Consider the following 15,852-nt stretch of genomic DNA (forward strand, 5'->3'; position numbering starts at 1 on the left):
ATATATATATATATATATATATATATATATATATATATATATATAAATAATTATTAATAACAAATTATATAATACATTATTATTATTGTAATATCATTGAACAAAATTATTATTAAAAACAATCTCATTATTAAAAAAAAATTGTGAAAATATGAATATATATATATATATATTATTATAACAACAATTATACAATCAATTATTATTATTATTATTAAACAAAATGATGAAAAATAAATAACCATAAAGTAAAAAAAAAAAAAAAAAAAAAGTATTTATAAAATAAATAAATTAAAATAAATATGATAAGAATATTTTATGGTACAGTTTATTGTAACTTATTACAAGTGTTACAAATTATTACGCGTTACGTACACTGTACGGACAAATTTAAATACAAATATTTATGGCTTAATTTTCTAAATGTCTTAAATGTTCAAACGTTAACCTTTATTCTGATTGAAAACGGCAGGGTTTTAAAGCACGAAGCCCTATTGCGATTAATTGTGCCGCCCTCCATTATGGTACAGTTTATTGTAAATTATTACAAGTGTTACAAATTATTAAGTGTTACGTACTGTACGGAAAAATGTAAATACAAATATTTATTAATTTTCTAAATGTCTTAAATGTTCAAACGTTAACCTTTATTCTGATTGAAAACGGCAGGGTTTTAAAGCACGAAGCCCTATTGCGATTAATTGTGCCGCCCTCCATAAAGCTGAATAATACGCTGGATAACCTAAAAGAAATCGTCACCATTTACAGGAAAATTAAACAAATTATAATAATCATGTCAACTACCCATTTTGCAGTTCACAGCTTGTGTTTAGAGTTCACACGGACATGCAGCTTTGCCAACAATGAAGCGTTTAATATCACCGGCCCGTGACTGACCGCTCAGACTGGTGCGAACAGCCAATCAGAAGCTGCAGAGCTGATTGGTCGAGCAGCAGGAAGTGAGGAATCGGGCTCGAATCCCAAAAGTCTAAACGCTCCGCCACACGCCACCTCTTTAAGAGAGACTGGACGCGCAAGGGGTCAGAAGCTCGCCAATCATTAATAGCTTCAATAAAAGCTGGACTGCAGTGGAGGCTAGAGTAAACCCAGCAGTCGGACCCCTTCAGTCCAGCACTGCAGAGAGCAGCGCGCGAGCCAGAGGAGACTTTTGCATTGGAGCCGCGTTAGAGCCGGACAGGCTGATGTTCTTACCGGACGCTCCCATATCTCTATGCATTTCACTAGGAGGGCTTTCCGTTTCGCACCTGGGACGAGTCTTTCTCAGATGGAAACCCTTGCGAATGTCGGCCAGAAGCTGATCGATGATGCAGCCGTCGTCCTGCGGAGCCGCGCCTCGACGGACTGACAGAACACACATTTCTTATGATATATAACATTCATTAGCATTTCATTAACATAATTAAATAAAAACGACTTGCATTTGAATATGAATCAATACCAAAATATTTTTATTTTAATTAAAAATAGCTTTTAATATTAAATGAAATTTAATTTAATATATAAAAGAAATTTTCATTTAAATTAATTAAATTAATATTAGTTAACAATAACAATAGTTTTTCAAGAAAACAACTTTAATTTTATGTAATGTAACTTAATATTAAAATATTACAATATTAAATAAAGAGTTTTTTAGTTAATTAAACATTACGGTGAACTTAACGATTTCTTGGTAAAATATTGCAATCTTAATTAAAGTTTTATATTTAACTATTAATTAAAACATTTTAATATTACTTAAAAATAATTTTATAATATTAAAAACAACTTTAACTATATAAATGTAATATTAGATAAACATTAGATTAATTAAAATGACTTTATTAAATATTAATATATTTTATTTAATATTACAATATTTTACTTTTTAACTAAAAAATTACTACTTATTAAATTACTATTTAAAATATTTTTTTAATTAAACACTTTAATATTACACTTAATATTAAGTATAATTACTATTTTAATATTAATTAGAAAACATTAGCTTTTAATTAAAAATGACTAACTATTAATCAATATTAAAATTGTAGTTTCTAATGAACTAAAAACAAATATTACTTATTAAAATATTGTAATATTAATCAAAACATTGGTTTTAAATTCCTTAAAACACTTTAATGTTAAATTAATAATGAATATTAAAACGTAATTTGTTTAATATTAAATGACTTTAATATGCACTATATTTTAATATTTATAAGAAATCATTCATTTTTATTTAAAACAACTTTAATAATAAGCATTACTTAACATTAAAATATTTTACTATTAAAGGTTTTAAATATTAAAAACAACTTTAACATTGTTTTTAATAAAAAATAAGTTAAATTTAGTTTAATGTTTTTAATTAATATAGACTTGATTAATATTAAAATACTGTAATATTAAATCAAAACATTAGTTTTTAAATAAATTAAAAATGACTTTACCATTTTAATAATTCAAAAACTCAAACTTAACGAATATGAAAATATTGTAATATAAAAAATATTAGTTTATTATTAAAAACAACTATTAACTATATTTAATATTTTATTATTAATTACAAAAGTTGTAAAACGATTAAAATGACTTTAATAGTAACTATTAAATAATTAAAATATTTTAATATTAAAGTTTTTAAATATTAAAAACTACTTTAAACCAACTTTAACAACAATTTATTACAAACTAATGTTTTTAATTAATATAGACTTGATTAATATTAAAATACTGTAATATTAAATCAAAACATTAGTTTTTAAATAAATTAAAAATGACTATTAACTACCATTTTAATAATTAAAAAACTCATATTAAACTTAACGAATATGAAAATATTGTAATATAAAAAATATTAGTTTATTATTAAAAACAACTAATATTAACTATATTTTATTATTAATTACAAAAGTTGTAAAACGATTAAAATGACTTTAATAGTAACTATTAAACAATTAAAATATTTTAATATTTTATGAAATATTTTAATATTAATGAAAAACATTGAAACATTAATTGATCACTGATGCAGCTATTGTTTTTCTGACTGAAAACAGATTTAACCCGATTGCTGCTTGATGAAGATCTGTATTCTCCAGCGACCGGAAGAACGGAGCACGAGCCGAGTCACGGACAGGAATGGTTTGTTAGGACTCACTTATCTTCCCGTCTTCTCCCTTCTGTCTCTTGGACTCCTCCTCCACCAGCTGCTGCTTTCTTTTCTCGGCTTTGGCCGCTTGTTCTTTACGGAGCTTGTTTTCCTGCAGAAGAAGAATCAGAAAGAGCTTTATTGCCACGTATGTTTGCACATACAAGGAGTTTGTTCTAGTGTCACAAGCTTCCAGTACACGGAGACAACAACAACACACAGATAATAAAAGTGAGATGTGAATAAAATACACATGCATAAATATAAACCACAAAAAAAGAATAAAGTGTATGTACAGGTGTGCTATAGATGGAATAGGAATAGAATAAAATAAAATAAGTTGTAGGGCTTCACTAGGAACCACATTTCCTGACCTCCGAGACATGAACACCACTCAACAGTGTTATTTTATTATTAATAATATGCCGTTATAATTTCTATTCATTTTATTTTAGAATTTTTCATATTCTCTGTTTCAAACGAGTTTAAGTTTTAATATTTTGCTGAGTGTTTTTGTCATTTTTATTACTATTCTATTTATATTTTATTATGTCCATTTAATTTTAATTTCAGTTTTAGTTATTTTAGTACTTCAACTTAAACGTAATGTAATGTCTCTTATATTTTCAGTTAACAAAGTAATTATGCATTAAAAATGACTTTAATATGACATTTTAATTTGCATAAAAATATTTTAAAATGAAAAAGATTAGGGTTTTAACATTAAAAACAACTCATTTTAAATTAACAATATTTTTATATTTAAAAAGTAAATATGTAACTTAATATTAATTAAAAATGGTTTTTAATATTAAAACTACTTTAATAATAAATATCATTATTTTAATTATCTTATTTTAATATCAGTTTTTAAATAAATGACTAACTATTAATATTAGATAATAATGGTTTTATTAGTAAAAAACTTCAATATTAACTATAGTTATTTTAATAATATTATTAATTATTTAATACTATTTTTATTTTAATATGATTAATTTAATACTATTTTAATATCAATTAAATTATTAATTCGCAGTTTTTAGTTAAAATGAATAATATTAACTATTAATCAATGTTAAAGTATTAATTAAAATAATTAATTTAAAATTTGTTATTAAAAACAACTTTAGTATTAATTATAAGTAATGTTAATATTAATTACAAAAACATTTGTTTTTAAGTAATTAAAAACAACTTAACTATTACTTAAGTATTAGTTTTTGACAAAAACCCCCCCCACTTTAATATTAAATAATGCCATTGTTTTTAATAATAAAATAAACTTTAATATGACTAAACTATTAATTTTAATATAAATAAAAATTGTTTAATATTATAAAACTATATTCTGGTCTTCAATGTGTCTCACTTCTCGGTTTGGTCCTCATCTGAGCCGAAGCCTTTATGAACCCAATATTAGGGACGTAACGATTAACCGCGAGCCGGTTGAAAATCTATAAAAAAAATGAATAAAAAGCGTTGCTTTGTTTACAGCGGTAACCAAGGAAACGCTATCAGTGCTGTTCATAAGCGCAGCTCTGCTTTGTTTACAGCGGTAACCAAGGAAACGCTATCAGTGCTGTGTTCATAAGCGCATATCCGGAATGCTGAATCCCTGATCATTTTCAAGCGACTCATCTCTTTCGAAGCTACTTGACTTCATCATAAAAAAACAAAAAAACAATTCTCTCTTTATTTATTCCTTCTCTTTCTAGCTTGTACTTATTTGAACAATGTCTAAGAACTTGGTATTACAACCACTTCTTGTGTCTGTTTGCCTCTTTAAGAAGAATCACTTTATGTATCCCCCAATTTTAAGTCGTTTTGGATAAAAGTGTCTGCTAAATGACTAAATGTAAATGTAAATGATTGCTGTTCATAAGTGCAGCGCTGCTTTGTTTACAGCGTTAACCAAGCAAACTCTTTATGCGCCACCTGCTGGCAGAGCTTTTATCCAAAGCTACTAACAAATGAGGACAATAAAATTTAATAATACTAATTAATAATAATAATAATAATTTATGCATTTAGCAGACGCTTTTATCCAAAGCGACTTCAGGTTATCACGACAAAGCGTGCATTCAGGTTATACATTTTTTTACCAGTATGTGTGTTCCCTGGGAATTGAACCCATGACCTTTTGCGCTGCTAACGCAATGCTCTACCACTCGAATCGAGAGTTGAGTGAATCGTTACATCCCTACCCAATATAATGAGTTTATTATGCGTGTAGTAACGGCTCACGCACCTTCAGGGCTTTGAGGAAGAGCTGGCGAAAGGTCTTGATGTTGCTGAAGAGCTCGTCGAGCGAGAGCTGAGCCACGTCTTCACACAGATACTGAGCCAGATCGCCCTTTCTGTTGTCCACGTTAGTGAAACGCTCGTCTAGAGCTGCACAATCCGTCAGGTTCTTCTGCACAAACACCACAGGAACATTCAAGAACAACAACAAAGCTGGAAAGAGAAATGGTCTTCAGATTAAACCAAGCGCAACCTCCCGCTCTCTCTCGTGAAGCCAACACGGAAGTGACTAAAACTGTAATTCATCGACTGGCCGCTAGAGGCTGGCTGCAAAAGAGAGTCAGTCCCATAGACCCCCCATGTTAAAATGCCCAACTTTACAGCAGAAAAAAACATGTTTACAGCCGGTTTCAAAAAATTATTTTGGTCTGTATAGCTAATTTTGCCCTTCATGACAACTGTGAGGGCGTGCATTTTTTTTATAACTCATCTGTTTAAATTATATAAAGCCTTAAAGTTCTGTATAATTAAGGGCGTGGCCACTTGAGTGACAGGTGGATTGCCGCTGGTGTCACCACCGTCGAGCTAGGTGGGCGTGGCTTCAGCAACCTGCTCCCGCCTCTTTGCCCATTTTCGATTATCCGGGAGTGACGCGCTGCCAAGATGGCGACGGCCGGCTCCGCCTACTTTAGGCTTCAAAAGCGCTCTTCGGAAACCTACGGGTGACGTCACGGACACTACGTCCATGTTTTTATACAGTCTATTGGTTAAACATGCGTCTGTACCTCAATAAGCACTGAAAACTGCTGCTTGACGTCCTCGAGTGACGAAGAAACTTTCTTCTCCGCGTCTCTCAGTCGCTTCAGAAGATGACTGGTTTCGGCCCGAATAGAGTCCAGATTTACGCTGAAAGAATTATTGAAAAGTGATTGAGAAAAGACCGAAACAACAGCTGATCTTGAGACACACACACATATATTTTTGTTGCATAATTCCAAATAAATAGAAATAAAGTTTCACAAACATGAACATTCGCAAATATATTTTTACGCCACAAACAAAACTTTGCCTGGCATTCATTTGTGAATCGCGTTCTGTGCATTTATAGATCATAGGATCACTCGCCAATGCATCGCCATTCTCTCTTCAGCGATTCAGAATCGATTCTGAGCTTGGTTCGAAACTCACGCTCTGACAGACTTTCACGTTTGCTTTGTTTGTCCTGAAGCTCGATTGCAGCTGCGGTTAAATGCACTTGCATCCCAGAATACTTTTATGATACGAAATTGATGTAAACACTAGGAGTGGGACGGAAAGAAACAAACCGATATGGCGATTTAGAAATCAGAAAGAGCTTTACACACACACACACACACACACAAGGAATTTATCTTCCAGTGCACAGACAGGTTGACGAGTGACAAGACACCGATAACGAAATAAAAATAAGCGAGTACAAATAAACATGTAAAAACAATACACAATAGACAGTATGTACAGATGTGCTAATATGCAAGGGAAGGTGTATAGATAAGGTATATTAAATCAATAACATACGTTTATTAAATATAAGTATAGATAGTTGGATATTGCACATGTTTTATTGCACAGTAGGGAGAACATTTAACTGTTCATGAGGTGTTATATAACGGTTATCGCGATATTTCTGGTCGCGAGACGCTGTGTGTTTCTAGGCGAAAGCAAAAGCACTTTATTTGGTCTTCCGGAAGTAGATGCATTTAGGAATCTTTAAGATCACTTACAACAGAACAGCAATGCATTTTATGGACGACCGTTTCGTGAAGCTAGGAGAGGAGGTCATTCTGACTTTGCTATGACAATCTGGCGCTTCTGAATCAGCTACTGTTTTGTTATTAGTTTAAGTATTTGCTATTGACTGTTCAAATGCGGAGTTTTGCGTATCGTTTGTGTGTGTGTGCGAGAGAGAGAGCGAGAGGGTCACACACAGTGGAGTCAGCTGTCTTAACCGCGGCTTGTGTACTGCATCATCACTGTGTCTGTCTCGTGACTCTGTTCTCCTTTTAGGCTTGAACTGATGGTAAAACTAATGACATTCTGACTCCAAGCTTTTGAATGGTTTAGTGTGTAATGTTACAAAAGCTTTTTATTTCAAATAAATGCTGATCTCTGGATCTTTCTATTCATCAATGAATCCTGACAAAATGTACTCAACTGTTTTAAATATTGATAATATTAAAAAATGTTTATCAGCATATTATACTGATTTCTGAAGATCATGTGACACTGAAGACTGGAGGAATGATGCTGAAAATACAGCTTTGAAATGACAGGAATAAATTTAAAGTCATGTCAAATTTAACACTGTGGCTTGGTTTGATTCACAGTCTAATGGTCTAACGATAATGGTCTGTTATTGTACCAATTTTTATGGCCCTTATATTTCCTATTTGAGGCAATGCATAGGAATAAAGTTATTTCAGGACAAGTCGGCCTTGATTGTAAAGCAAAACGTGCTACGATTGGTCAGCGAAGTGTGGCTGTTATCTGATTGGCTTGAGCAGATGGTGGGCGGAGTCACGCATTTGTGGATTTGTCAGCATCTTGACGCCAGAAATGTTTCAAAATCCACAAATGAATGCCAGGCAAAGTTGTGTTCGTGACATAAAAAACATTCACAAATCTTTTTATTTGCAAATCTCATTTTATTTATTTGTGAATTTAATTCACATTTGTGAAACTCATTCTGTTTATTTGTCAGCGTTTAATGTTTGTTAACCTCTTTACATTTATTTGTGGATCATAATCTATATCTCAACACACAAACACACGCACTCACACTCTCACACACACACTCACTCACACTGTCTCGCACACACGCACATACACATACACACTCACACTCACACACACACTCTCTCACACGCACACACTGTCTCTCACACTCACATACACACTCACACACGCGCACACTCACACTTGCTCGCACACACACACACACACACGCACACACAGACACACCCACTCACAGACACACTCTCTCAGTCACACACACACACACACACACACATACACACTCTCTCACACACTCACACTGTCTCGCACACACAGACACACTCACTCACACTGTCTCGCACACACTCTCGCACACACACTCACACTCCCTCGCACACACACTCACACTCCGTCTTGTACGTGCACGCACACACAGACACACTCACTCATACTCCGTCTTGCACGTGCACACAGACACCCCCAAACACACGCGCACTCACACACACAGACACGCACACAGACGCACCCACACACACAGACACGCACACAGACGCACCCACACACACACACACACACACACACACACACACACACAGACAGACAGACACAGACACAGACACAGACACAGACACAGACACAGACAGACAGACAGACAGACACACAGACGCACCCACACAAACACACAGACGCACCCACACCCTCACAGACACACACTCACTCACACTGTCTCGCACACACACTCACACTCCCTCGCACACACACTCACACTCCGTCTTGTACGTGCACGCACACACAGACACACCCACTCATACTCCGTCTTGCACGCGCACACAGACACCCCCACACACACGCGCACTCACACACCCACAGACACGCACACAGACGCACCCACACACACACACACACAGACGCACCCACACAGACGCACCCACACAGACGCACCCACACAGACGCACCCACACAGACGCACCCACACAGACGCACCCACACAGACGCACCCACACAGACGCACCCACACAGACGCACCCACACAGACGCACCCACACAGACGCACCCACACAGACGCACCCACACAGACGCACCCACACAGACGCACCCACACAGACGCACCCACACAGACGCACCCACACAGACGCACCCACACAGACGCACCCACACAGACGCACCCACACAGACGCACCCACACAGACGCACCCACACAGACGCACCCACACAGACGCACCCACACAGACGCACCCACACAGACGCACCCACACAGACGCACCCACACAGACGCACCCACACAGACGCACCCACACACACACACACACACAGACACACACACAGACACACACCCTCACAGACACACACCCTCACAGACACACACTCACACACTGTCTCACACACACACACGATTCACTGTTTTACCCGGCTGCTTTCTCACAGGCCTCGATGTCGTCTGTAAGCTTCAGCAGCTCTGGATGGTTTAATTCAGCTTCCTGGAAACCAGAAGATCCACAGACATTCACCACTAATCATAGAGAGCAGCAGGAGGAGAAAGCAGAGTTTAACTGGAGTAATTCACCCCAAAATAAGCATTTACCCGCTCTCATGTCATTCTGACCTCACATAAAAAAGAGACACACGAAAACACAATCAAAGAACAAGGAATAAAAACGCTTGAGTCATAGGAACTACATTTATGGTGCTTTTTTTGGAGCATGACAGTATAAATCATAAATGTTTATTTGTTGATAAATACAAACAACAAATAATTAATTTTAACATTTAAAAAAAAAACATTAGTTTTTCATTAAAATTACTTGATTATTAAATGCTTTAATATTAAAACAACTTAATTTTAACTAATTGATAAAAAAATAACTAACTAAAAACATTACTTTAATTAAAATGACTATTGCCTACTAAAATATTTTTAATATTAAAACAACTTAACGAATTTATATTTTTGAAAAAAATATGAACTAAAAACATTTTTAATAAAAATGACTATTGCCTATTAAAATATTTTAATATAAAAATATTTTTAATATTAAAACAACTTTATATTTATATAACTATAACATTTTAAATATTAATATTAAATAAAAACAAATTTTCATTAAAAATGACTATTGACTTAATATTAAAATTTACTATTAATAGTAAAATATTTTAATATCTATAAAAAAAGTTGGTTCTGTTTGATATCTTTATTTCATGAAAGTCAGTCATACAGGGCTGGAACAACATGGTAAAATAAAGTAAATAGTGACTAAACAACAATTTTTGGGTGAATTTACACTGAAATTACAAATATAAATCAATACAGTTATTTTAGTTCAACAAACAAAACAAAAATGAGAAATGTTGCCTTGTTTATTTTACTTCAAATAATAAAATTGAAGTAACAATTCTTTGAATTGTTTTCTTATTTAGTTAAGTTTAAATGTATCTTGTTTTAGTTATTTTAGTACTTCAGCTGAAACTAATTGAACTAGGTGAAATAAGAGTTTTTAAATATATTTTATTTCGAATACATTTTTTTTTTAATGGTTTTAGTTTTGATTTTAGTCCAAGGCGACATTTCTAATTATAATACGTTTTAAAAGGTTTTTCCATCTAATATTTATATTAAATTATTTTAATTACTGAAAACGTTTATTGTAATATTGTGGAATGGCTCTATACCTCCAGGATGTGATGTAAGAGCGTGACGCGGCTCTTGTTTGCTTTGGTTTCAGTGAGCTTCAGCAGGGAACTGATCTTGAATCCCTCGGCGTTTCCCGTGTGGCTTCCCTGGCAAAAAGGAAAAATGTATAAAATCAGGAACTAAGACACTGCAAACACAGAAAACAGAGCCACAAATCAGCCCAAATCTCTCTCTGCTGACCAACAAACTTAATCAGATGCAGGCAATCATTGATGCATAGCCACACAAATCTAACATTAATATGAAAAAAATCTAATTAACAGAGCAATAATACATTCTGTGAAGATCAAGGGCGTAGGTTTGATTTTGACATAACAGACAGACATTTAATTATTTGATCAAAATTATTGCTAGGGACAATTTAGTAGTTGCTGGATATTGGTAAGGACATGTTATAGCGTCTCTACTAAACTCTACACCCTTGATGAAAATCAAACTCTTTAATTGTGATTTTCTTACATAGTTGAGAAAGTTTCCAACGTCGAGGATGAGTTTGCAGAAACTGGGCAGCAGTGGACTTTTCCTGAGATCTGCAGGCGACAAACTTCACTGAGTTAGTAAAATGTTATTTTTTTGTGCATTTATTCATTAATTCTGAAATAAATAGTAATTCCATGTGCGCTAAGAAATACCGTACATTAAACAATAATGTGTGAAAAACATTAACAAATGCATTGATATCGCAAAATTTAGGGTGAACATCTCTAGTGTACATTGTGCAAAACGTAAATAAACTAACAAATAAAATAAACAAATTGAATAAAATACATGAGCAAAAATGAAAAAAAAATATATATAACACACTAAAGAAAATATAATACACAAAATACATAAAATAAACAAATACAATACGCAAAACAAAATACACAAACACAAATAAACAAACTAAATAAATAAAAACAAAATATAAAATAAACAAAACAAATAAAACAAACCAAATAAACTAAAATACATGAATAAAAAATAAAAACAAAATAATAAATAAACAAAAACAACACAAATGAAGAAACTAATTAACTAAAATAAATTGATAAACATTTAAAAAATAAAATACAAACAATAAAATACACAACATCATCAATAAATAAATACAAAGACAAAACAAAACATTAAACAAACAAATAAATCAATTCATTTTAAAATTGTTTTATAATGTGGGATATTTTTAAAGCTTTTTTGGGAGGTTCTCTGAAGCGATATCTCGCGTGTAAACTAGGAGTGGAACTGTACACAGATGTCACGGTTCGGGGGCCACGGTTCGATACGATTTCGGTACAACAACAAAAAAAAAACTAAACAAAACAAAAAAAAATACTATGCTCAGCTTCTTTTCATTTATTTTGAACAGACAGTAGTACAAATTAAAAACAATTTCCACCTAGATGTGAAAATACTAAATATTACATTGTTATATATATATATATATACATAAAATCTGCAGTACATATATACATGCATACAAGGAATACATTCTTGAAATATATTTGATTTAGTTTAAAAATAAACAAGAGAAAAAAACAGCCTATAATGTAGCCTATATCAGTTTCAGTTCATTTTTGTGACAGGCTTAATTTGTTCACAGAAAGGAAACTCAAATGGCAGAAAGCGTCATCCTATTTGTTTTCTTTATTTTACAAAAGCACAATGTTTTGTTTTCATTGTGATTGTACACAAATAAAAGCAGACCTTTATACAGTGATGCATTATTAATAAGACAATAAGTGTTTAAAGTTGATTCTGCTGGTATAAGGAAGCAGTTGAAGTGATCGCGCGCGCACGCACACACACACACACACACACACACACACACACACACATCAGTTCCAGCATTGCTAACTTGACAGCACAGTTGGTACTTTATCAAAATAAAATACAGTGAAACCAAACATCAGCACGCCCGCCTCTGTGTCACCGCTGGAACGCGACTGAAGTACAAAGCCTATAATTTACATAATAAATAATAGTTTATCATTCAGATAAGTTACATTGCAAACATGGAAATATTATGGAATATTTGGATTTGTGCCGAATGAGAGAGGTAGGATACACGAGCACAAAGCTCCATTTCGCAAACAGTTGAGTGCACAAGCATTTGAAGTATACTCCTTTGTCAGTCTGTGAGGGACGCATTCAGAATCAGCACATGGTCACGGCCTAGTGGGCTTTGTTTTCAAGTGCGCAACTCACAGCATTCGCTGTTCTTCTGCTGGCGGCCAGTTATCAAACAGCGTTACATTGCTGTGGGTGCCCCCTTCTGGATTGGGGGTGAATTGCCTGTATTTGTTGTAAGGCCTCACGCACCGAACTGAGACGTCCGTACCGTGACATTTCGGTACGAATACATGTATCGTTCCACCCCTAATGTAAACATGATGCACGAGAATCTCACTGAATGTTTCAAATCTCAAGATGTTTAAGCTGCCCGTTACACTTTGCCCTGCTGAAGATTTTTTAAGAGCAGAACGGTTTTTAAACAGCAGCGGTCAGTTGTCACATGCGATCGATTCTTTGTACTCACTCTCACAGGCCATCTCCACCAGCTCCACCTTGGGCTTCAGGATATCGAGCACAGACAGCGTCTCCTCACACAGCAACATGCATTCAATCCTCAGCTGGTAACTGATGACAGACAAAACACAAATAACTGCCTCATGCAGTACCTACCTAGTGTTAGAAGAACAATGCCTGAATTTGGGTTTTAATTACACTTTACCAGGGTACAGCCAGCAGTAAGAGGTAAAAGCGATCCACGTTGGCCAGTTTGTCTGGATCTCCTTGAAAGGACTTTAAGTTGTCAATCTGAAGAAGTTAAACACAAAACACTCAATTGACCAGAAGCAGGACGGTGACGACCCTGAGTCTCCTGATCCTATTGGAGCAGAGCGTGGAAGATTTTGATTGGTTGATTTTGATTGGTTAAAATTGGGGGCTCGTCCGGGATATGAAATTTTATGTTGCGACCTGGTCGTTTAAGGTAGAGACCTGCACTGCCCCAACGCAACAGGGTGCGGCGCAGGACAACTCTTGATAGGCGGGAAGAGACTCGTGTGTGTGTGTGTGTGTGTGTGTGTGTGTGTGGGAGAATAAAATTATTTGCGGGACTCCCGCAAAATAGAAATGATCTAAACAAAGTTTCTAAAACATAAATTGTTATTTATCGGTTGCACAAAAGCAAAAAAACAACTAATATTAACATTAAAATGATTGACAAGCGCAAGGTAGGCATAGTTTATTTATAACATGTTTAAAGGGTTGCGCAATGTAGCCAATCACAGACTCAGCTGTTGATTTCTGGAATGCAATGGCCAATCAGAGGTGCTTAAGAATCTACTCACCGCAGTGCTGACACTGCGTGCTCACGAATCTTTGCATATTTTATTGGGAAGTACCTCATGCTTTTCCGGAAGGAGTTTCAGAAGCTGTTTCAGGGACTCGACGTCAAATTTGGAACAATCTCCTTTCTGCACCATCGACACAAACTCTTCATTTGCGCTGTTTGTGAGTGAAGCAAACAAATAATCTTTAAACGTCTTTCCACAATATCATTTAAACACACACTAAGCAATCCAAAACGTCTGATCTTACCACTTGAACTGCTTCAGAAAGATATTCAGGTTCAGATTCTTCTTGGGTTCAATGAAGGAAATCTGAGAAAATTGTTTATGAAATTTAAATAGCATTTTTTTTAGTACATGTTCCTGCTCTTATTGTGAATGATTTATGAACCACTTTGACCAAGTATTTACTTTTAAAGTTAATATTTCAATAATTTACCAACACAATCACGGTTCTCTGATGTTGGTTAGTGGTCACATGACATGCAGGTAAACAAATTAAATATTTCAGTAATAAAGTATTTTATTTGAATTATTTTAAAATCATTTGAATTTTACATTTTAATTAGAAGCTTTTAATGTACCATTTTTCAATAAATAAAATATTTCTGTAAGTTTAGTGTTTTATAATTTTTTAAAAATAATTTATTTGAATGTTACATTTCATTTAATTATAAGCTTTTAATCAACTCTTTTAAAGGGGTCATATGATGTTGCTAAAAAGAACATTATTTTGTGTATTTGGTGTAATGAAATGTCCTCTATGCCCCTCCTTTCTGAAATGCGTTGATTTTTACAAAGCTCATCGGTCTGAAAAGCGAGGTGTGCTGTGATTGGCCAGCTATCCAGTGTGTTGTGATTGGCCGAATACCTCAAGCGTGTGACGGAAATGTTACGCCCCTCACCATACTGTGATGCCGTATCCCAGCCGGAGTGAGGAGACAAAAACATTAAAACCTTACAGTCAGTGAGTCAGAACAGCCGGCATTGTAGTCTACTCTCCCAGGATCAGGACACAGTCCTCCATAAAATGTGCTGCACACATCTGAATATTTGGGTTGAAGTGTTCTGGAACAGTGTTGTAAATACAGCTTAACCACTGATTTCTAGTCGTGTCCTCTTTTGGAAGACCAAACAAAGTAGTTTCACTTTCACAACGAAACACAGCGCCTTCACAACACGGCGGCAGCAACAATACTACAGCGAGAATAAAAGTTACGCCTTCTTTCTTTGCGTGAACATTTGGGCGGCGTTATGCAAATCTTCCCACATAGTGATGTAGACATGTGGGGGCGTGTCAGAACGAGCCGTTTTAGGTAGGTGTGGCTGACTCTTAACTTTTATAAAGAACATCTCTTTGGATTTGAGACTTTAGTTTTTGCAACTTCACAGATCTTCTTTATGCACCAAGAGCTTGTAACACTCCAAAGAGAAAGGAACCATTTAAATCGCATCATATGACCCCTTTAAACAAATATTTCAGTAAGAGTTCAAAATATTTTAGTAAATGTTTGTAGATTTTTTTAAATTAAATTATTAGCTTTGAAACAAGCTTTTAATCAACTCTCAAACAAAAGTACTTCAGTAAGTGCTCAAAGTTTTGAATTTTACTTATTTTTGTATTTTAAAATATTGTATTTACATTTATTTATTAGCTTTTAAGCAACTCTGAA

General features: G+C 34.2%; 1 protein-coding gene across 6 annotated transcripts in view; it reads right to left on the bottom strand.

Annotated features, from left to right (window-relative positions):
- The window catches only part of inf2 (inverted formin 2), a 42,159-nt gene that overhangs the window by 5,612 nt on the left and 20,695 nt on the right, over positions 1 to 15,852 (bottom strand). For 3 of the 6 annotated variants that reach the window (XM_016249019.1, XM_016249017.1, XM_016249015.1), the window contains exons 10-20: positions 14,430 to 14,491; positions 14,234 to 14,336; positions 13,558 to 13,643; positions 13,363 to 13,463; positions 11,304 to 11,374; positions 10,823 to 10,930; positions 9,560 to 9,630; positions 6,184 to 6,304; positions 5,406 to 5,570; positions 3,164 to 3,266; positions 1,266 to 1,362 (exon numbers count right to left, since the gene is read on the bottom strand). In XM_016249019.1, coding sequence (XP_016104505.1) covers positions 1,266 to 1,362; positions 3,164 to 3,266; positions 5,406 to 5,570; positions 6,184 to 6,304; positions 9,560 to 9,630; positions 10,823 to 10,930; positions 11,304 to 11,374; positions 13,363 to 13,463; positions 13,558 to 13,643; positions 14,234 to 14,336; positions 14,430 to 14,491 — 1,088 coding nt within the window. Of the gene's footprint in view, positions 1 to 1,212; positions 1,363 to 3,163; positions 3,267 to 5,405; positions 5,571 to 6,183; positions 6,305 to 9,559; positions 9,631 to 10,822; positions 10,931 to 11,303; positions 11,375 to 13,362; positions 13,464 to 13,557; positions 13,644 to 14,233; positions 14,337 to 14,429; positions 14,492 to 15,852 lie in introns of all 6 variants that reach the window. The other 3 variants (XM_016249018.1, XM_016249013.1, XM_016249014.1) reach the window with 1 other exon arrangement.

This window comes from Sinocyclocheilus grahami, unplaced genomic scaffold, assembly GCF_001515645.1.
Source record: "Sinocyclocheilus grahami isolate Dianchi unplaced genomic scaffold, SAMN03320097.WGS_v1.1 scaffold902.1, whole genome shotgun sequence".
Classification (NCBI taxonomy): domain Eukaryota; kingdom Metazoa; phylum Chordata; class Actinopteri; order Cypriniformes; family Cyprinidae; genus Sinocyclocheilus; species Sinocyclocheilus grahami.